This window comes from Apis florea, unplaced genomic scaffold (genome assembly GCF_048593485.1).
Source record: "Apis florea isolate Af1SG1 unplaced genomic scaffold, ASM4859348v1 contig_3170_pilon, whole genome shotgun sequence".
Classification (NCBI taxonomy): Eukaryota; Metazoa; Arthropoda; class Insecta; order Hymenoptera; family Apidae; genus Apis; species Apis florea.
The window spans coordinates 657,916-679,636 of NW_028256714.1; the positions used below are offsets into that span (position 1 = coordinate 657,916).

The 21,721-nt window shown below is 29.3% G+C and overlaps 4 protein-coding genes across 9 annotated transcripts; 1 reads left to right on the plus strand and 3 right to left on the minus strand.

Moving 5' to 3' along the window:
* Positions 1-85: 85 nt before the first annotated feature.
* Positions 86-3,710, minus strand: Sugb (Sugar baby transporter). Of its 3 annotated transcripts, none has more exons than XM_086909952.1 (10): positions 3,493-3,710; positions 2,799-2,905; positions 2,361-2,713; positions 2,090-2,239; positions 1,735-2,011; positions 1,475-1,668; positions 1,021-1,346; positions 769-944; positions 508-675; positions 86-386 (listed from the first exon to the last, which is right to left on the minus strand). In XM_086909952.1, exons 2-10 carry the CDS (start codon positions 2,860-2,862, stop codon positions 316-318), a joined length of 1,779 nt encoding a protein of 592 aa, XP_086766078.1. In that variant the 5' UTR covers positions 2,863-2,905; positions 3,493-3,710; the 3' UTR covers positions 86-315. The 3 variants fall into 3 exon arrangements, with proteins under 3 accessions (XP_086766078.1, XP_086766080.1, XP_086766079.1); XM_086909954.1 differs by having other exon boundaries at positions 481-675; XM_086909953.1 differs by having other exon boundaries at positions 3,203-3,699.
* Positions 3,711-4,191: 481 nt separating this feature from the next.
* Positions 4,192-15,890, minus strand: LOC100871185 (uncharacterized). 4 transcript variants are annotated; one of them, XM_031915904.2, is made up of 9 exons: positions 14,771-15,890; positions 13,530-13,618; positions 13,169-13,333; positions 12,948-13,064; positions 12,528-12,860; positions 11,890-12,455; positions 11,673-11,818; positions 10,206-11,581; positions 4,192-10,095 (listed from the first exon to the last, which is right to left on the minus strand). In XM_031915904.2, the coding sequence occupies exons 1-9, from the start codon at positions 14,796-14,798 to the stop codon at positions 5,884-5,886; spliced, it is 7,032 nt and encodes a 2,343-aa protein (XP_031771764.2). In that variant the 5' UTR covers positions 14,799-15,890; the 3' UTR covers positions 4,192-5,883. The 4 variants fall into 4 exon arrangements, with proteins under 4 accessions (XP_031771764.2, XP_086766072.1, XP_086766071.1 ...); XM_086909946.1 differs by lacking the exon at positions 14,771-15,890 and adding an exon at positions 14,572-14,645; XM_086909945.1 differs by lacking the exon at positions 14,771-15,890 and having other exon boundaries at positions 13,480-13,596.
* Positions 15,861-18,371, plus strand: RanGAP (Ran GTPase activating protein). Its single transcript, XM_003692993.4, has 5 exons — positions 15,861-16,185; positions 16,301-16,720; positions 16,801-17,612; positions 17,716-17,940; positions 18,021-18,371. The coding sequence occupies exons 1-5, from the start codon at positions 16,068-16,070 to the stop codon at positions 18,240-18,242; spliced, it is 1,797 nt and encodes a 598-aa protein (XP_003693041.4). The 5' UTR covers positions 15,861-16,067; the 3' UTR covers positions 18,243-18,371.
* Positions 18,372-21,626, minus strand: LOC100871417 (phosphatidylserine lipase ABHD16A). Its single transcript, XM_012485454.3, has 11 exons — positions 21,438-21,626; positions 21,311-21,364; positions 20,816-21,126; positions 20,553-20,737; positions 20,347-20,461; positions 20,125-20,260; positions 19,722-19,886; positions 19,496-19,623; positions 19,129-19,328; positions 18,892-19,043; positions 18,372-18,816 (listed from the first exon to the last, which is right to left on the minus strand). Exons 1-11 carry the CDS (start codon positions 21,525-21,527, stop codon positions 18,709-18,711), a joined length of 1,644 nt encoding a protein of 547 aa, XP_012340908.1. The 5' UTR covers positions 21,528-21,626; the 3' UTR covers positions 18,372-18,708.
* Positions 21,627-21,721: the final 95 nt, after the last annotated feature.

A 21,721-nucleotide genomic window follows, 5' to 3' on the forward strand; every position in this document is an offset into this window, starting at 1 on the left:
CCTTGTATTACTTCCCTTTATTAAGATATATTTTATTCATCATTTTTATATATGAATTTCTTCAATGGATTAAGAAAAAAATTACTTCAATTTAAAAAAAGTGTATATATTATAGAGCATAATAAGATTTTTACAATTACAATACATAATACTGAATAATTGCCTATAAAAATGAGTCACGAATATATTAAGATCTAAAATATCCGATAATACGAAAAATATGTTTTTTACTTGTTCAATTAAAATCATATCTAAGTAAACAAACAATGAATATATCAAATTTCTATAACAAAAAACACTGCCATTTTTCTTTTATTAATAAGTTTGTAATTCGCGACTCATAGTCATAAGAATTGCATCATCTGGATTAGCATAATTCGCCAAATCTGGAAAAAAATCAACAAAGAAAAAATATTTTTCTTCAATTAAAAAAGATTTCTTTAAATATCAAATATCAAAAATTATTTTGGTCAATATTACTTATATATTCACATAATCGTTACTCACGATTATGACCTGTATGTATCGGTGATATCTTAAGTTTTCGTAATAACAATTGAATGAGCCAGAAGCAAAGTAACCATATTAATGCACCTACTGAAAATGCCCTTAGTGTTATAACACCTCCATATGTATCTATTAACCATCCACATATAAAACTACCACTTGATACTCCTGAAAATAATTATCAGTGTATAAATATTGTTTATTTATGAATTAAGTTATAATTAGTTAATCTTTTTTTTTTTTTAATTTAATATTACTAACCAATTCCTTCAAATATAGCACCAATAAATCCTTGTATAGTAGCTTTAGTACCAGATGGCGTTATCTTATCACCATATGATACCATTGTAGGCCAGCAAAGACCTACAGTGGGTCCATGAAGTATTTCAATAATTAAAAACCACCATGGATTTGATACAGTACTATATGCCATAAATCTATAAAAATAGTATGATTATAAATCAAATAATAGAAAGAAATTTAGAAATAGTTAAAAGAAATTTTATTACTTACCTAATTGCATAAATCAGTAAAACTAAACTCATAACATTCACATGACCTAATTTTCGTAGTACATTTCCTGAGATGAAATTAAATGGTAGTTCTCCTAAAAAACACTGTACACCAGTCAAAAGGCCTTGTAAAGTTTTCAGATGTGTTATTTGAAAATTAGATTTTGCTAGGTCTTCAGTATACCAAAATAGAAAATTCCACACTACACTAGTACACATTCCAGTTCCTATACACCACCATCCAAATGCCAAAATATTGCCTTCCCTAAGGATGGTGAATAGTTCCAATAATATTGAAGGTTCATCCTCAGAGTATTCTGGACTTTTCTGTAATGATACTGCTTTCTCCCATTACCTGCCAATTTTTTATTCTTTTGATAAGTAAGAAGTATTAAACTTCTGTACTATCTAAATTTCTACCTATTTTTAACATCATATATGTTAAAAAACTGTACCTTTCTTAAAGTTGTAGATACAATAATATCAAAAATCATAATAATCAACATAATATAAAATATACAAGTATAATCTTTTTGAAGCTTTCCTGCACTAAATATATCTACAAGATATCCTGCGCTTATTCCAAAAATACCAAAACCAATACTACCCCACATTTTTTGTTTTCCATACTCATTTCTTCTTTCATTTCCTATAATATATATAATTATAAAAAAATATTAAATATTTAATAATAAACAACATATATGCTACTAACCAAGAAGATTAAAACATATAGCATCAGTTATGCTAACTATAACTGCCATTCCAATCCAACTTATTACAGTTGCCCACAAAAATGAATAAAATTGGTATGTTGAATTTTGTATAGAATTCTCAGAAACATCAATTTCATACAATAGTTGATTAAAGGTTGGGTTATTATAACATGTAGCTATACATGATGTTCTCACATGATGTTTACAAGCTGGTTTGTATATTGCACCATCTGAGAATTTAGCAGTAGAAATACGTATATACATACAATTATTTATCTATAAAATAGAGAATTTAAATATTTAAATAAATAATATAAATAAACTATTATAAGCAATTATTTGCAAAATTCTTACATAGAAATCATGAAATATATCAAATGTTAAAGTAAAATTAAATGTATCTGTATCCAAAATGATACTTGAATTTTCTAATTCACAAAAATGAGATGCTTTCCAATATGAACAGATTTCTAAATAAATTTCTTTTGTGGCTTTACAAGATACCTAAAAAAATACCATCATATAAAATAATATTAATATAATAATGTATTAAAAGATTAAAATATATTATATAGAATAATGTTTATAAATGTAATAATGTTTATAAATTATAAAAATATCATACCTGACATGATTCATTTAAGTGAAACTCTGTTATTACATCTTGTATAATTTTATCAGAAAATCCATGTTTTGAACACATTTCTAAAGTTGCTTCACCATTACAAGTAAGATAAACATTTGCTTTATTGTATATTTCAGGTATAAAATATATTGTGAACAGAGCTATCGCAACTATAACTTGAAATATTAAAAATAATATTTTATGAATTTTAAATTTGTCAGCCAATGCTCCAAATAAAGGTTTTGCTATTAAACCAGAAATTGGTAATATTGTATATATTGTGCCTACTAAAAAGCCAGAAAATCCTAATTGTTTTGCTATTGTTGGTAAGAATGGTACTATTGGTCCAGTAGCTAAAAGATGAAAAATATAATAATTTTGCACATTTTACAAAATTCAATATTTAAATTTTAATAAAATTAATTAATATAATATTACCTGCATTAAATAAAAAATAATGTGCTTTTATTGGTAGCAATCTGTTATTTATATTTTCAAACATTTTGGAATTTTATCACAAATTAAAAATAAGTACAAATTACCACCTGCAAATAATATATATTTTTAAAAAATTATTTTAATTTTTATATTTCTTTAGGTAAATAAAATTACTTAATTAATATTATTAATTAATATCAATTATTATTAATTAACACCATTTTAAAACTATTTCATATATTTAAACGTAATAAAAAATTACATTTATTACATTAATAATAAAATAAATAGAATTAAGTTTTTAAGTTTTAAGATTTTGTACATATAATATATTTATAACAAAAATTTTTTACATTATCTCATAAATAGTCTAAACGTTGTTCAGAACTACTTTATTGAACTACCTTTTATTAAAAATACGAATCCCACTTGCTGAATGTGCAATTTTTTTTATCTTAATCATAAAATATAGATATCATTGAATAGAAACTTATAGATATTAAATTTTTTATATTAATTTATATTAATTACTATGATTATATATTATAAATTTGGTATGATTTAGTTCCAAAAACTTTTCCAAATTGCAATTAATTTTTTTTCTAATATTTCTAAATGCACATTTTCTATGTAATGTTAATCAATAAGGAATTATTATAGATTTCGATAACAATATATATATAATAATATTTACAGCAATATTAGTCAGATTATCAAATTCTTATTAAAATTAACACTTTCACTGAATTGAAAATTTTATTAAAATGATCGAACGAATTAGATACCACTATATTTATTAATTTGCAGTAGAAAGATACTATACAATATATTATATACAGATAAAATACAGTATAGATCATAAAAGAAATACAGAATAGACGTAACATGCAATGCATGCTCTAAGAATTTGCCTTTGGGCCATCTGCTTTTTTTAGCATTTTCATGTTACATGCATCATTATCGATTCAAAATGGATTCAAAATGGAATTAGATAACGGCGCTACTGCGGTTAATTGCTAAGAAGAATTGTAATTAAATATCACATGCGACATTATCGATTTGGAACGAAATTAGACAGCAACGCTATTTAAACGAGAGGAATTGTAATTAAATTAAACATTACCGTTAGTCAATATAATTTAAATTGTAAAGAGCAACACAAAATGTGTCAAATGTTACAAAATATTTTATCCTTTTTTGTAGAATGATATATAAATATATTAAATAAGAAGATATCATTACATGTTAATAATTTATCACTTTCTTAAATTATAAATTTTTTATAATAGAAATATTGTCTGTTATAATTTAAATATATATCTTTATAAAATAATTATAACAAAAATTAAATAAAGAAATAGATAAACTATTATATTCAAAAATAGAACACAAGTTTGTAACAAACTGTGCTTTAATCTGTCTCATCGATACATTTACAATATACATTTACAATATATATGTATATATTTATAAGTTTTAATATACCGCGCTTCCTTTTTTATTTTTTCAGCAATAAGGTGGGTTAATGTATGATTGCGGTGTACATATTACACTTTATTTTGTCTCATTCATGAGATACAACACACATTCATACCAGACACATACACACGATGTACATACACCTTTCATTCTTGCTATATCCTATAATTTCCCGTTGTTTATTTTCTTTTCTTCGCGGACGATTCTACAATGTCCTTTGACCTTGCAGATCTTTCTTTACATCGAGCACATTGTCTATGAAGGATATGTAATTTTATATACAAAGAAACAAATTTCTAACTTACGAATTTAATCTAACTCTACATAAGATACACCAGCAACAGTGCGCTCCATATCATACAAAAATTCTTTTGAAAATTATAAGTTTCGTAGATTTTTTGAATGTCTAGCAATTTTTGAATACAAAAAAAAAGGGAAGCAACATATTTTCCACAGGTAAAACAATTACGAATATGGTCATGAACAAACCATTATTTTTTTATCTTAAAAAAAATTGCATAAATCATATCTTGACAGATTGAGAAAAAAAGAATATTTTTAAGAGCGCAATAGATAGAGGAACTTTTGATAGAAGGTTACTTCCGGCACTAGCGACTGAACTTATATCTAAGTTGTCGACTAGTCATTAGAAAAACTATCAAAAATTCCTACATAAAGTAGGCTTATTCTTTATATACATATAACTACATAATAGATTACCTATTAAAGGTAAACTTTGTTTCTAATATATCGTGTAAAAATGTCAAAGATTCGTATTTTTTGATAAAAAAAGGAAACAAATGCGAAAAATGGGGAAGACAAGTCGGTGGAAAAATTTTGATTTCAAAGAGAGAGAAAGCTTTAAAAATTCGTTATTTATAAGTCAATAAGTAAAATATTTACAAAAAAAAAAAGAGGAAAAATATAAAAAAAATAAACGATCAAAATTTTTTGATCGTGTATTTTTTTTACTGTTTGACGTTTATGAGTTTAATGTATTAACATCTCAAGAAATAATCAAAACATTCTTCCATCTTTATAAATACAATACCGAAATTTTTCGTAAAAAAAAAAAAAAAACGAAGAAATAAAAAAAAATAATAATAACAATAAAAAGAAAATAAAAAAATTAATAAAAAGAAAACAAATGTCTGGAAAACTATATTGCGTCCATTAACAAAAGATAAATGAATTATTTGAGTCATATAAAAAAATTAAAAAGAATCCATGATCCCATAATATATTTTGAAAACCCTTGTCCTTATCAATTAAACCAGAAAAACATCGGTACTGTGTTTTTTTTTGTTTCAGAAGGAAGAAAATTTTTATTATTGTTGCAGCGCGAGACGAGATTAAATAGAATAATATTTACAATCGCATTTTATATAATATTTTGATAAAATTTCCTTTTGCATCTCATTCAAGAGAACAAACAAAACATTATTTTAAGATTAATACAACTCAATTAGATAAAAAAAGAAAGCTATTATATTAGCAATATCTCTCGTTTTAAATATTCATTCATTCAGATTCTTAAAGGAATAATGCATCCACCGAAATGTCACATACAAATGTTCCGAAACAGCCATTACAAAGATTTTAACGGCTAAAGCCAGGACGGTCGATGATGATGGGGCGGCGGTTGAAGTGCATACAAGGAATGAATGTATTGTTGATAAGCAGTTGGGTCCATCGTTAAATTTGGGCCATGCGGCGTGACATAAGCCGACACTGGAGGTCCATAAGCTGCTGGTCTTTGAGCGGAATGAAGGAAAGGATGAGGCGGATAGTTTCTTGGCGGTTGATTGCTAAGTTTGTTGCAAGCTTGCTGCGTGGCATCCGTGACCGGTGGAACTTGTTGTTGCTGCTGTTGTTGTTGCTGCCTGAGCGCCATACTGTAATAACTATTTGGATTTCGAAATTCATCCAAAAATGCAAATGCCGCAGCGGCTGCTGATGCGTCTTTATCGTAGAAAGGTGAACTAGTTGTGGTGCTAGTTGACGCAGCAAAATTGAAGGCACTCCCAGTTGGTGGGACCATAGTGGTGTTCTTCAGACCTATAGAATCCGCGGATGTTCCCGTGTATTGTGGGAAACCAGGTATTCCTGTACCAGATTGTGGTTCTGTACTAACCACTGAAACGCTCGTTACATTTTGTTGTTCTTGTTGTTGTTTACTCTTTCTACTTTTTTTCGTTTTTACAGGTGTGGATGTAGAACTAACAGACGACTCTCCACTTCTACGAGATGATGACATCGATAAAATACCTTGCGTATTCTTCGCGGCTGCTGTCTGCAAACTTTGAAGTAAATTTAAATCTAGTTCTGTAGCGCCAGAAGATGGATTACGCGCGTATGTTAAATGTTCCGGTTTCGTTGGTGGTGGTCGAGGAATGTTCAATAATTGTTGTTGCTCTTTACCTGTACGACCTACCAAACCTAGACCTAAACGAGCATATGCTGGATTTGTTGCTACGGAATCAGCCAAATTCCCGACGAATGCAGTGTCAAATTGACTAGCTGAAACTGCATCTGGTTGCGGCAATGCCATTATAGGATCGAATCCGAATTGCTCTTGACCTGTTGTTCTTGCTGCGGTCTCCTGCGTCAAACCACGAGATGATTCTGTGGATGATTCATTATAAATACGTTTCTTCACAGGAGGCAAATTACTGGTCGAACTATTCGCTGTTCCGCTGTTAGCGACAGCCTTCGAATTAGCATCGAAATAATGTGGACTAGGATACACCGGTCTGGAATTTGACATCGAATAACCAGATGATTGAAAACCACTAGGATAAAGAGATTCATGTGGTGTCAAATTTTGCTGGAATGCTAAAATTTGCGATTGATCTTGAGTCGATCGTTGCTGAGCATATTTTTGAACATTTAGAGAGTTGCTGAGATCGGTGAAACTGGGCCGTTCCTGAGATGATTGCTGCGATTGTTCCTGACCACCGTGTCTTGAAACAGATCTTTGAAGATCGATATTAGGATAATTATTTCCAAATGTTGGCGGATATTGATTTGGCGATTGATAGATCTGATGATTTGTATTCAAATTCAATGATGCAGCTTCCGAAGATACGGTAAAATTTCTTTGCTGTTCTATGTTTGATGACTTTTCAGCGCTACTAGATTTTAAATAATCCGTTCGATGCTCTGTTTCATTTAACGTCGATGATGCCGGTGATTGAATATAAGGATGATTCTGCTTGTATCCATGGGAGTAATTCGAAGGTGTCGAGGCAGTTTGCGGATATTCTTCTGCGCTTTTAGAGTGTGGTTGCGGTAAACTGTAATTTGTACTTTGCTGTGGAGACGGCTGTGAATAACTTGAGGGTTGTTGTGAGGATTGCGATGTCTGTGATGTGCACATGGATTTCTGTTGAGGTGATGGTTGGGAATAAGTATGGGTTTGTTGAGGCGATGGCGCTGGTTGAGAATAATTGTGCGATTGCTGAGAAGATGGCGATGGCTGAGAATAGTTACGGGACTGTTGAGGAGATGGGGATGGTTGTGAATAGTTACGAGATTGTTGAGGTGATGGTGAAGGTTGAGAATAATTGCTTGGTGGTGCTTGCTGAGGAGACATCTGAGAATAATTCTGTGATTTTTGAGGTGAGTGTATCGAGTGCGAGTAATTGGTAGATTGTTGAGGAGAAGGCTGAGAATACTTAACTGCTTGTTGCGGAGATGATTGAGAATAAGATGCATTTTGCGGAGAAGGTTGAGAATATGAGGGCGGTGCTTGTGGAGAATGTTGAGGAAACGTTTGAATTTGTTGAGGTGATGGTTGGGAATAATTTCGTGGTTGAGGAGATGGTTGAGAATAACCGGCTGTGAGTGATTGAGGCGAAGATTGCGCATAATTGGAAGAATGTGTCTGAGACGATGGATGTGAAAAATTTGAAGATTGAGATTGTTGAGGATACACAGGAGGAGGTTGAGGCGATGGCTGAGAGTAATTCGAAGGTGGTTGAGGTGATGGTTGAGAATAATTTGAAGGTGGTTGTGGTGACGATTGAGTATAATTGGAAGGGGGTTGTGGTGATGATTGAGAATAATTGGAAGGCGGTTGAGGTGATGGTTGAGAATAATTGGAAGGTGGTTGAGGTGATGGTTGAGAATAATTAGAAGGTGGTTGAGGTGATGATTGAGAATAATTGGAAGGTGGTTGAGGTGAAGCTTGAGAATAATTAGAAGGTGGTTGAGGCGATGTTTGAGAATAATTCGTAGGTGGTTGTGGCGATTGTTGAGAATAATTTGATGGTGGTTGAGGGGACAATTGAGAATATCCAGACGATTGTTGCGGAGATTGTGCATATGGAGAATGTTGCTGTTGTGGAGACGATTGAGAATAATTTGGCGGTGCTTGAGGAGAAGCTTGAGAATATGGTGAATGTGGTTGTTGAGGCGAAGATTGAGAATAAGTGGCAGATTGCGGAGATGGCTGTGAATAATTGGCGGCATTTTGTTGTGGAGAAACTTGTGAATATTTGGGAGTGGAAGGTTGCTGAGGAGATGGTTGTGAATAATTCGACGGTGGTGGCTGAGGGGAAGGCTGCGGATATACTTGTTGTATAGGTTGTGGTGAATGCTGTGAATAAACCGGAGATTGATTTTGATTAGAAGACAATTGTTGATTGTATGCTTCGTTTTGTGTAGAATTCTGAGAGAAATTAGTTTGCGGGGATCGTTGAGGAAATGTGGGTGACAATTGATGATATATTTCCCTAGAATTTTCCTGAGGTGATTTCTGGAACGTTTGATGCGATTGTTGGGCAGGTATTTGGTAGAGAGGCGCTTGTTCGTACGATGATGATGGATAAGCTGGAGATAAAGGGTGATTTTGTGGTGATGGAGTGGGAGGTAATTGAGCACTGTATCTTGGTGGTGTGGCATAATAAGGACTATTGTAAGGGCTACTTCCTGTCGATAAAGCATCCTGATAGAATCCAGCTCCTCTAATTTGCGGCTCAATCGAAGCCATTATAGGTTGTCCTTGTGGAGATCGACCTGAACGTCCAGGTGGTGATTCTTGGGAAAAACTCGAAACAGATTCACTTACACTACTACCACCAGTACTCATTCTTCTTTGTCTACCACAAAACACTTCCTGCAATTCACCATCCTTTTTTGTTATACCATCCTCTGATTCTTCATCTTTCTTTTTTAACTTTGGCGCTCCGAACGCTTTGAACCAAGCACTCAAATTTGGTGTCGCTGCTTTGGGTTTCTGCGTGTCCTTTACGTTAGACTGATTATCTTTAGATTCTTCTATGACCGTAGTTGTTTGCGTCGTTGTTATTCCTGATGTGTTTTCTTCTTTCAGACTAGATACCGGGATTGCAGGAAGAGTATTGTGATCTTCTTCTTCATCATCATTTGAAAAATTGGGATTGGGCGAGGAAACTAAACTCTTACAAATTAACTGTATGGAATCTACATTTTTCAAAACTGTTCCTAAACTAAGTTTCGGTTCTTCATCTGTATTCTTATTCGTTTGATCATTATCGCTGGTCAACTGCACCGCTGTTTCAGTGGTATTAACATTAGGTAAATTTAATGGTTTTTTTAAAAGTAAATTTCCCTTACTTTTTCCAGGTTGTAAACGATCTATTGTACGTTGAATTTTTTTTGGTCTGGTAGGTCCGTGAGGACCAAAAATTTTAATAGAACTTGGTCGTTTCCTAGGTGCTTCTACTTTTGGACCTGATCGGCCAGATTCAACGGACGAAGAATGAAATATTGGTGAATCGCTTCCTGAAGAAAATTCAGAAAGTCTTGGTGCGTCATCGAGCCATTTGTTGATATCCTATTCGAAGATAAAAGTAAGATAAAATAAAATATAGTTATGTGTAAAATATTATATAACATTATATAATAACTACAATTATTTGAACGTGAAACATAAAATATTCTTACATGAAGTGTTTGTTCTGTTGCTTGATTCAAGGCTTGCATGGAGCTTTCTTCTTTTCCAAATCCTTTGGTATGCTTTGATTGAGATACTTTTACTTTTTTAGTCTCGGTGACTTCTTGGTCTTGAGTTATGAGGGAATCTTCGGTAGGAACTTTTTCTTCTTTTATTCCTTTTTTAAACTTTGGTCGTTTTACGTTGGCTTTATCGCTGTCGTGAAAGGTACTACCATTTGAAGGCACTTTTTTTGAATACATATTATGAAGATCATTCTTCCCAGTTTTCTTTTGTTTCTCTTTCTCATTTTTCAATTTTTCTTCTCGTCGTCTCTCACTTATTTTATCTTTTAAACCATCCAATGATTCTATGTCTTTATCATCTATAAATGCGGAAATCTTCTTAGATGTATGGGTTTCTTTCGAATCTATATCACTTTCTAGATCTATGTCTTTGGAATCTATTTCACTTGATATTTCTCCGTTTTTAAGTTCATCATTTTTTTGTTTTGATTTTTTCTCTTTGTCTTTAACTCGATTTTTCTCAGATTTCTCATCAGATTTTAATATTTTCAACCCCGTTTTATCCTTTTTCCGATTTTTTTTAACTTTAATATGCTGTGTTTTCTCTTCTTTTTCCGGTACTGTTTCGTCTTCAAGAGATTCAGTTTTTTTCATTTTATTCTTCTTCGCATTATCTGTAAATATTTCGGTATCTTCCAGTTCCTTCTTTTCGATCTTTCTACTTTTACTTTTTGCAACGACTAGGGGTTCATAATCTTCTTCGAAATCTTCCTTTCTCTTCTTATTTTCTTTCGATTCTTTTATCGGCCGCACATTTTCCATTTCTTTTTTTTGTTGATGACGATCTTTATTAATCTTTTTATCTATCTTCTTAAGCTCTTCTGATTCTTTGGATGTTAGCTTTTTGGTTTTTAATAATAAATTATTCCCATCAGCATGTTTTCTTCTTTTTGATGTTATAATACTTGATTCAGACAATGCATCTTCGCTCTCTTGTTCTTCCTGTTCTTCTTCATTTACAGATTCTTCGTCTTTTGCTCTTTTGTTCTTTTTCTTTCCCCTCTTTTTCTTCGGAAGCTTATAATTTTTTCCTCGTTTTTCTTCTTCGTCATTTTTATCATTTGTTTTGGATTTTCCTTTACTTTCAGATTTATATGATTTCGATTTTTTCGTAGATTTTTTCGATCGTTTTCTATTTTGATGAGGCGATGAAACACGAGAAGGACACGATGGAGATGCCGGAGTAGCAAGAAATGATTTCGGCGATGAGGGATCCTCATCGCTAGATGTTTCGGATTCCAAATAACGATTTACTGCTTTATCAAATGCTTCCTTAAGATTAAATGCCATTTCTGTATACTCTAGAATAAAAAGAAATATATTTAAATTTGAAAATAATATATCATTAATAATATACAATATACAATATTTTTAAAAATAAAAAATACTAACCATTATCAGAGCCATTATATTGCCTACAATTATCTACTATCAGTCGAAAATCACGTTTAAATTCACTTAGACTTTTATATAAACTATTTTCAAGTTTTTCTTCCATTGTACTAAGATCCATAGGTTTTCGTACCACGCTATAGTATCTATATAAAATAATAATAACAATAATATCAGTTTCAAATTTAAAATATAATAATATATATAATTGTAATACCTTGGGGCATATTCTTCATCCACAGGATCAATAAATGGCCAAGCATCCACATGATCTTTGAGACTTTCAAGAACTTTGTGCATTCCAACGCGACGTTCTTCTTCCTCAATTCCAAACGAGTAACCATACTTATATCCATAATTAGAAGATACATAATTTCCATCACTATTGCTGCCAATCCCTTTCTTTTTTTCTAATCCTTCCACTTCATCCCTGGTATGAATCACAATCTGACCAACAGCTGAAGCCAACGAATTATTAGTTTGCCGTCCTTTCTTTTGAACTGGCGGAGAAGGTAAAGGCGGAGGTGTATCCTCTTTAACATAAACGTTCTTTGAATTTTGTGTCCCCTTTTTACTCCCTTTGTTTGTTTTAGTTTTGATCTTCGATCTAACCATGACTGTTTCCATCTGTGTCGTAGGTTCGTGACTTCGAAGTACACGTGAACTATTACGTTGTAACAATTTGCGTCTTTGTTGTTTTTCTTTTAAATCAAAAAGTTTAGGGATTTCGGGCATGAAATCCTCGGATAGAGTACGGTAAAGTTTACGTTCGGTATCGTACTCCTAAGTATTATAATAACATCGTTAGCAGAATCTAAGGAATAAAATAATTAATTCGTTTAATAGGACAATTACCGAATCACGAAATTTTTCAACTAGACGACTCCAATCCTGCTGAGTAAAGCAGACAACCTGCCAAACACTTTCTTTTCCTTCTCTGCGTATTAAACTGTCTTCCTTCTTCTCCTCCTCTTCCTCTTCCTCCTTCGCCACTCTGCTTCGTCGTCTTTTACGTTTTTTATCCCTAGGTTTACTTTTCTGTTTGTGTGAGATGCTGTTAGAAATATCAATGTAGTCCTCCCTATATAATCGAGTGCCGTAAAAGTACCAATAGGCAGAATTCTTACGATCATGTCCTAAAGGTTCGACTCGCAGACTATCCGAGTCCAAATTATTTAATGATTGCTCCTAAAATTTACAAACGAAAATATTAATACGCTATGCCAACTTTATAAACAAAATTTCTAAATCAATCCATTTTTTAAATAAACATACCACGTCTTCAGCGTCAAGCCTGAAGTCACAAAGAGCACGTAAGATTTCTACTTTTTGACGAAGCGGTAATAATTCAAAATCTACATCTGTATTAAAAGGATTCTCACATTTGTATTCCTAAATACAATATGAAATAAAATTTTGTTTTAATAATACATAGATAAAATTAGATATAATTTTTAAATATAATTAAAAATATAAAAATAAAAAAAATAATTTACCTGACATTTCTTTCGAAAAAGTCTACGAAGAAACATTTGATAGTTAAAGGTAGAGATGTCATTGCGAGTATCATTTGGTAAACAACCTTCAAGTAATCTGACTATTAATTCCTGTACTAAACGTCCTTCAGTTCCACCATCTGTTAATAAAGCTTCTTCGAGATCCTACAATAATATATAATTAATATATATATATTTATAAAATTTATAAAAAAAGAATTAGTGTAATTATGATAAAAAATGCAAGTTTTTAAAAACAAAGCTGAAGCATAATATATTTAATTTCCTGAAAGCTAAAGCAATATACTAACAAATATCATGTACAATGCCTACTCGTAGGAATCAGCATTTAGGTAGGTACCTCAATATCAAAGTCCAGAAGATTGAAAGCAGCCCTAAATAATGAGCAGAAGTGTGCTATACTTGGCACCTCCCACCACGATTGAATGTCTAAAAAAATAAAAGAATAATTGAGAGATATTATGTTCTTTTGATCTCTGGAATACATGTTTTTTTTTCATATTCAGAATATTTCATTTAGCTAAAAACATAATTAATAAATCTAAATCTGTGAATATTAATATAGCTATATAATTATAATCTATATCGTAAAGACAAATATGTATATAAATTAAAAAATAATTTTTATTTTAATATTATCATAAATATGCATTAACACAAGAGTTTTAGAAATATAATATTAATATAAATTATTATTATTATAATAAATGCATAGATAAGTGTATATTTTAAATGATTTTAATACATTTAATTCAAAATACTGATAGTTATATATTTACGATGCATAATTTTATTTTTCTATTTCATTATAAATTTTATATTTTTTATAGACATATAAAACTTAAGTTTCTAATTTATATTATTTAAATTATTTTAAGATAATTATTTTAAAAATTAATAATAATATAAAAATATTAATAAAAATTTAATTAAAGTTTATATGATTAATATTTACAATTAAATATTTGAAAAATTATTCTTTAATGGCAATAAATTTACTAGCAAGAAAAAGTGATTTTGAATCAATTTCTTAAAGTAACATTTACTAAATTTTAATTTTTAATAAAAATAATTTTTAAATATATATTTGTATTATTAATAATATTTAATTATTTATTTATAAAAAGTCAGAATAATATATTTAATAAATTGTAGATAATTTTATTTATGTTTTTTTCTTGTTTTCTTTTTTTATGTATAATTTTTAGTACTTTATTATAAAATAAAAATTATCATTAAGTAATTAAAATAAATATTCACAAAAAGAATTTTATTCTAAAGAAATAAAAAGTTTTGAAAATCTTTCAAAAATATGATAAAATAAAATATTTTCAATAATACTAATCACAAATATAAATATAAATACGACTGTGCATTGATACCTTATGTAGAATGTAACACAATAGGGAAAAAAACAATGAAAATAATTCTGTTGCTAAACTTGGGGTCATTGACAAGAGCTCTCAATTGTAAGCATCGATCTTCCTAGTGGTATAGTGTAATAATTAAGAAAAGAAAAAAATTCATAAAGTATCTTATCATAATTCTTTCTCTTCATGACGAAAGGAAATGAAAGCTCACCTAAGATTCCGATGAAAGTGGGAAACATAACCCGTCCTGTGGCGGGCAAACCGGGCAAATCACGTCAGGGCGGATAAAAATTGTTGAAAACACTATGATGAAATACGTTGTTCCAGCCTTTTTTTTTTAAATATAATTCAAATGGATAAAAAAAAACGAAATCCAGAATGTAGAAACGATAATAGCCAAGCAAAACACTTTCGCTTGGCAGAGACGATCGTTTTTAAAATACCGGGATGCACATCAAAGGGATATGACACCCATAGTCTTCGTAGAGACAAAAGAGCGGGCAATCGCAATTCCACATAGCTTGTCCCGCCGCTAGCAAACGGACTCGAATAGTGAAGTACATTCGTCCACTGGCAGCTCCCAAGGAATAACTATCGTCGATTTATTTTGGCACAACACTGCACGGGTTGCCAGCGATGCGCGCGACACTTGCAACCATTCTAATCGAGTAACAATCCAGTCTCAAAACAACCACTAATAAATTGCACATTCATTTGACGCGGCCACATTAACACAAATAGCGAATGTCTATCGTCTATAAAACCTCGTTGATCACCAGCAGTTTTCCTCAACTTTTAAAATTCGATTTTGCTTATATGTGTATGTGTATATGTTGGTGTTTTAATAAAGATAGTATTCTGAAACGCACTACGCGAACGTACGGGTGCGGACTGTGCAGTAGCAACTGCAACTGCGGGCGTATGCCTATGAACAAATATTAGATAGATCAGTGACAGTAGTATATTTGGCGCGAAATTGATTTAATCATGTTCATACGCATGTGCGTTTGTTAGTAATCGAAATCTTTTATAAATATATATAAATTATCGTCGTAATATTAATTGTCAACATTACTACAATTTAATATCCTAAAAAAATAAAAAAATGATAATAAAAAATAAATTTACATATATATTTTTATACATTGCTACTATTATATCTTTTTTACATATTTTCATAAAAAATAAATATAATCTATAATATAAATATATATAATCTAGCACAAATAACTATTTAAAAATATATATGAATAAGAATAAAAGATGAAATATTTGTATGTTGTACGTATGTATCAATTTTTTTTAACAGTTGGTATATTTCTCCCGCGTTTATTAACGCGTGGCGTCATGTTCCGTTTATATCAACATTATGAATGAGTTTTGAGATTAGGTGATTATTAATAATCAAAAATAGTGTTTATATCATTAATCATTTAATATTTTACATAATAAAAAAATATTTAAATATCATTATTATAATTTATAATTATATTTAAATAACATAAGCAATGTCTTCATTTAATTTAAATGATCTTGGAACTGAATTACAAGATGTTACTCAAAATAATGCCAGTATTGGTGTATCATTTGCAAAAAAATCACTTAAGCTTGATACTGAAGAAGATGGTAAGTTATTTATCTCAACATGAATCTATTATTATATTCTTGAATTTTTAGATTATGCAATTCATAAACACTTTAAGGTTATGTGAATTAAACATTTAATTTTTTGCTTAATTAGCGTTGGAAATTGTCAAAGCAATACGAGCATGTACAAATCTGGAATATTTAGATTTGGAAGGCAATACTTTAGGACCACTTGCTGCTAAAGCTGTAGCTCAGGCATTGGAAGAAAATGGTTCGTTAATGAAACGTGCTCTTTGGAAAGATATGTTTACTGGTCGTTTAAAATCAGAAATACCAAAAGCACTTGAATATCTTGGTTCTGCATTATGTACTGCTGGTACCCATCTTTTTGAACTTGATTTAAGTGATAATGCTTTTGGTCCGATTGGGATTGAAGGATTAGCAAATTTCTTAACTTCTAGTTCTTGTTATACTCTTCGTGTGTTAAGATTAGATAACAATGGACTTGGAATATCAGGTGGAAAAATGTTGGCAAAGGCATTATTAGATTGTTATAATAATAGTTTTGAAGCAGGTAAGATTTATTACTATTAATTTTTTAATTCATTATTATTAATTTTATTAATAAAGTAAACTAATAAAACTTCTTTTTAGGCTCACCTCCCTTAGCATTAAAAGTATTTGTTGCTGGAAGAAATAGATTGGAAAATGAAGGTGCAAAAGCATTAGCCTCTGTTTTCCAAAAATTAACTAGTTTAGAAGAAGTTGCTATGCCTCAGAATGGTATTTATTATGAAGGGATAACAGCACTTGCTAATGGATTATCACATAATCCTGGTTTACGAATTTTAAATCTTAATGATAATACTGTTGGATTAAAAGGAGCTCAAGCAATTGCTAAGGCATTACCAAATTTTAAAAATTTAGAACAGCTTAATCTTGGTGATTGTTTACTTAAAACTCAAGGAAGTATGGTTTTAGCAGAAGCATTAGGTGTTGAAGGTAGTTATCCATCACTCACTGAACTTAATTTAAGTTACAATGAAATAAAAACAAAGGGTGCCAATCCCATAGCTCTTGCTATGGCTGATAAAAAACATTTGGTAACTCTACAATTGGATGGAAATAATTTTGGTAAAGAAGGCTGTACTATTTTGCGTGATTCACTTACAATTTCTGAAAGAATTGGATCACTAAGTACATTAGATGATGATGAAAGTGATAAAGAAGATAAAGACAAAGATGAGGAAGAAAATGAAGAGGAAAATGATGAAGAAAGTGATGAAAAAAGTGATGAAAGTGAAAATGAAAGCAAAGAAAATAGAGATATTAATAAGGATACAATTATAAATGGCAATATAACACGATCAAAAATATCTGTTATAGATTTTTTAAAATCACCAACAGGAGAAAATTTACTGTTATTGCAAGATGATATAGTACAAGATTTTATAACTTATGCCAAAGTAAATAAGTAATTACACTTAATTAAAATAATATTAATAATATTATAATGAATATTGTATTATGCTTTTTAATAATAATTTTTTTTTTTTTTTTACATTTTAGAACTTGTCAAATACTGATACATCTTCGGAATTAAAATTCATTGAAGAATATACAAGAATAATTATGAAAGTATCAGCACTTAATACAAGTGGTTACGTTGATGTAAGATTAAGAGCTCAAAATCTTACAGATGCATTATATTCAAAATTATGCTTTTTTGCAATTGAAAATGACCAGGTTTCTATTTGGAATAACGCTTTGCTAGTCAACTTAGGTTTAATAAAAGTAAGTATTTTATAATAGTTAATTTAGATATGTATATATATATTTCAGATAAAAAATAATATTATTTTCTTATACTTCAGGCAGAAGATAAAAACAGTGGGAAAATTGATTGGAATTTAGAAGGATGTTTTAAAGCATTAGAAATAGTTAGTCAAAAAGATTATTTTTTACAAGAAACGCGAAATACGTTAAAGTTCTTTTTGGAAAAGCCAATAAGAATAAGCAAAAAAAAAGTTATGGATTCTTTACAAGATTCAAAAGATTCTCTTAAAACTGTTTTAGATCGTATACAAAGCACGTAATAATTATTGAATTATTTTTTATATAATTCTTTTATGAAATATTGATATAACTATTTATTTTTAAATGTTTTGCAAATGTAAAGATACGAGTTAATTATGAATTTTCCAAAATAAAAGTGTTGTATCAAATTTTTATAAGTTTTGTTTATATATAAACAATTATATTATTGTGCATATTATTAATGAAGATACAAATTTCCAAATTATAAAATACCGAAATTATAATAGACTAGAACTTTAGTTAGTGGATATAAAAATTATAATTAAAAGTAATGTTTTTATCAATTTGGAATTGATAATATTTGTATCATTTTGAAAAAATAGACTGAAATTCATATAGAATAAATAACACTTATTAGTAAAACTTAATGTAAAATGCATCGAAAATTATGACTCTTAAGAGTTCCTATTATCATAAGAATAAGAATCTTGAATGAAGCTCTTAGTCAATTATATCACAGAACTTTCATTCTGTTATGGACATTGCAGTTGTAGGATTCCAACCAGGCTGAAACAAATCCACTGCTAACGGTGTACAATGTGATGATGGTTGATCCTTCATATACATTGTTGCCTAAATATAAATCAATTTTATTTATACCAGATAATTATAATTTCATGCATCTGTTAATTTTATAAAATTACATACCAGAAATAGAATGATCTGTTGTTTTATTTTAGAATCACAGTCTTGACCAAGCATAGAAGGATAATTTATAATACCATTATTCTTTTCTATATCCTTTGCAACAAAATTTAAACATTGTTTTTCATCAACGTTCACTGTTTCAATTATTGATTCTGTAAATATCAATATTAAAATATATTATTTCAATGTAATATTGAAGGATTAACTTAAAATTTATATTTAATATTGATTTCTTACTTCTAGTAGATATATCTGCAGACAAAAATCTCGCTAAAAGCGCAGCACATTCTGAATTTTCCGCAAAAAGTTCTGGATAACGTCGTATTAAAAATTTTGTAAGCAACATGTTACCTCGATTTCCTGATAAGCTATTACCACTAGGTGTACACACTACTTCATCTTCTGTTCTTCGTATAAGCAATACTGTGCCATTGTATCTAAAAAAAAAAAAAAAAAAAAAAACAAAAATGATTTGTTTATATATAATATACAATATATTAAAATTTTAAATATAAATATATGATATTTAAATATAAAATTGTGTGTTCATTTATATATTTATGTATGTATATATTATTCAATATTATAGTGAATATTATAATACCTATTTAATTGTTCAGCAATATTCAAATTAAAGTGATCCCTAATAATGTTCCGTACTAAACCCTCTAATGATGAAGACATGGTCATAATAGCTAATGGAAGTACATCATCAAATGTAGCATCTAATACCTATAAAATATCTTACTATAATTTTTCACTACAGTAATTTTATTTTTGAAATATTTTATGTAAATTAATATATAAAATAAATAATGGAGTAATCTTACCAAACTTTGTATAGAAGGATAATTCATAGCAGCCCATGTCGCAGTATATCCACCAATACTCCAACCATAAAGAATTATTTGTTCCTCAGGAAATGTTAAGTAATCGATCGCAAAACGCATTACACAATCGATAGCATTTTCTTCTTGGAGAGGATACGGCGCACCCTTTGTAGTCATTTTCATGTCTTACTGTTATCATTTTACAATCATAGTTTGACTGAATGAGAAGTCTTGCCATTACTTCAATTACATTTAATTTAAATATATAATTGATATTAACTGCAACATTACCAAAATTTCATCTTTGCAATTTAAAACAAAGTATGATAAAGTAATAGCAATTCTTCTCATCAAAGTATCAGTACAAATAAATTATAAAGTTTAATATAAAAATAATACTTACAGTACTACAACCAAATCCTGGATGATTCCAACCCAATATGGAATATCCTTTATTCATTGGAGTTGATTTAATACCAGTTTCATAAAATCCACAATTTCCTTCACAAGTAATAACTAATACATTGCCATTTGTTGTTCTATAAAGTTAATATATATATGTATAAAGATAATATCATAAAATAATATATTTAGAAAAAAAAAACGTTATTAACGTTTACATTACTTGTTACGTTGGTCAATAAATATAGTGTCAATTTCATTTTTATCTGCAGTTAACAATTTGTACCTTTCCCCACCATGCTTTATTAAATGTATTCTTCCTTGTAGAAGTGTAGATCCTATATTAATATTATATTATATTATTAAGAAAAAAATAACATATTATTAACAATTTATAATATGTTTCTAATAATAATCCATTTAACTTACGAAATATCCAATTAAGAACAGATACACTTCCAGGATATATCATCTTAATAGCAAAAGTGTGAGCTACAATATATGATAAAAACTTACAAGGCAATGTAAATATATATTCTTTACCAGTTTGCCTTTTTATGCGCCCACTAGAGGCTGCAATTTTTTCTAAAGTCAACTTTTCTCTAGTTGCATCTCTTATAAAAATAAATTTAGAAAGTTAATTTAAAAAGATAAATATATGTTATTTTGTAATAAAGGAAAAAGAAATATACCTTTCTATATCGTTAATCTTAAAATCTACAGGTCTTGCCCAAAACTCAAATTCATATTTATCAAGTTCTTGTTTTGTTTCTGCATTATAATGTGCATTTGCTTCATTGAGTGTTTTTAAGAATTTTAAATATACTGGATTAGTGGCTCTAGAACAACCTCGAGCAGTTAATGCTGCAATGAAAATTGCACTAGCACCAGCTGCTAATTTACTCAAAGAAGAAATATTCTCAGTTATAGAAATACTATGTTGATAGAAAAAGATAGCCACTAATGGAATTGTATAAAGGCTTATAGACCAAATTGCTGCAAACTAAAATAAATTTATTAACAATATTATTTTGCATTGAATATTTTCCATTGTTTAATTAATTTGAATTATAAAATTGATAATGATTCAATTTTTATTATTAATATTGCTAATAAGTTAAAATTAATCTTTCTTTTATTAAGAAAGAATTATAACACAATATATTTTTTTATAATAAAATACTTACACAAATTACGATTTGATCGCCCCAGCGTTCTAAACTATTAGGCTCATATGATTTCTGAAATAAATTGATATAGACATAACCTAAAATACACTGGTCTAATAAATTTGATACACTTTTTAATACATACTTCTACTAAACGTCCGATCCAAGTTATTTCATAAACTTTGAAAAGTCGAGGACCAAAATTACATTTCCAAAGTGTCCGAATGAAAGACATTTCTCATTTGTTTTAAAAATTTCAAATAAATCTGAATTCCAAATCACCAATATAAAATACGGGACACAGTAACTTAGCAAATCATGCAAAACAAACAGCTATGATTGGTAATGCATTTGTTGAATTAGTATAATTTTAAAAGAATATTGTTAATTATTATAGTGAATTTATTTTATTCCCTTTTTTTAATTTAA

Coding starts and splice junctions, on each gene's coding strand:
- LOC100871417 (XM_012485454.3), bottom strand. CDS start 21,527: ATGTCTTTCATTCGGACACTTTGGAAATGTAATTTTGGTCCTCGACTT. Junction 19,887..20,124: donor CAGGATTTGGTTGTAGTACT/GTAAGTATTATT, acceptor ATGACTACAAAG/GGTGCGCCGTATCCTCTCCA. Junction 19,329..19,495: donor ATTGCTGAACAATTAAATAG/GTATTATAATAT, acceptor TTTTTTTTTTAG/ATACAATGGCACAGTATTGC.
- LOC100871185 (XM_031915904.2), bottom strand. CDS start 14,798: ATGTTTCCCACTTTCATCGGAATCTTAG. Junction 11,819..11,889: donor GATGAAGAATATGCCCCAAG/GTATTACAATTA, acceptor TATTTTATATAG/ATACTATAGCGTGGTACGAA. Junction 10,096..10,205: donor CAACAGAACAAACACTTCAT/GTAAGAATATTT, acceptor ATCTTCGAATAG/GATATCAACAAATGGCTCGA.
- Sugb (XM_086909952.1), bottom strand. CDS start 2,862: ATGTTTGAAAATATAAATAACAGATTGCTACCAATAAAAGCACATTAT. Junction 945..1,020: donor TTACTGATTTATGCAATTAG/GTAAGTAATAAA, acceptor CTATTTTTATAG/ATTTATGGCATATAGTACTG. Junction 387..507: donor GATACATACAGGTCATAATC/GTGAGTAACGAT, acceptor ATTTTTTTCCAG/ATTTGGCGAATTATGCTAAT.
- RanGAP (XM_003692993.4), top strand. CDS start 16,068: ATGTCTTCATTTAATTTAAATGATCTTGGAACTGAATTACAAGATGTT. Junction 16,186..16,300: donor GCTTGATACTGAAGAAGATG/GTAAGTTATTTA, acceptor TTGCTTAATTAG/CGTTGGAAATTGTCAAAGCA. Junction 17,941..18,020: donor TCAACTTAGGTTTAATAAAA/GTAAGTATTTTA, acceptor CTTATACTTCAG/GCAGAAGATAAAAACAGTGG.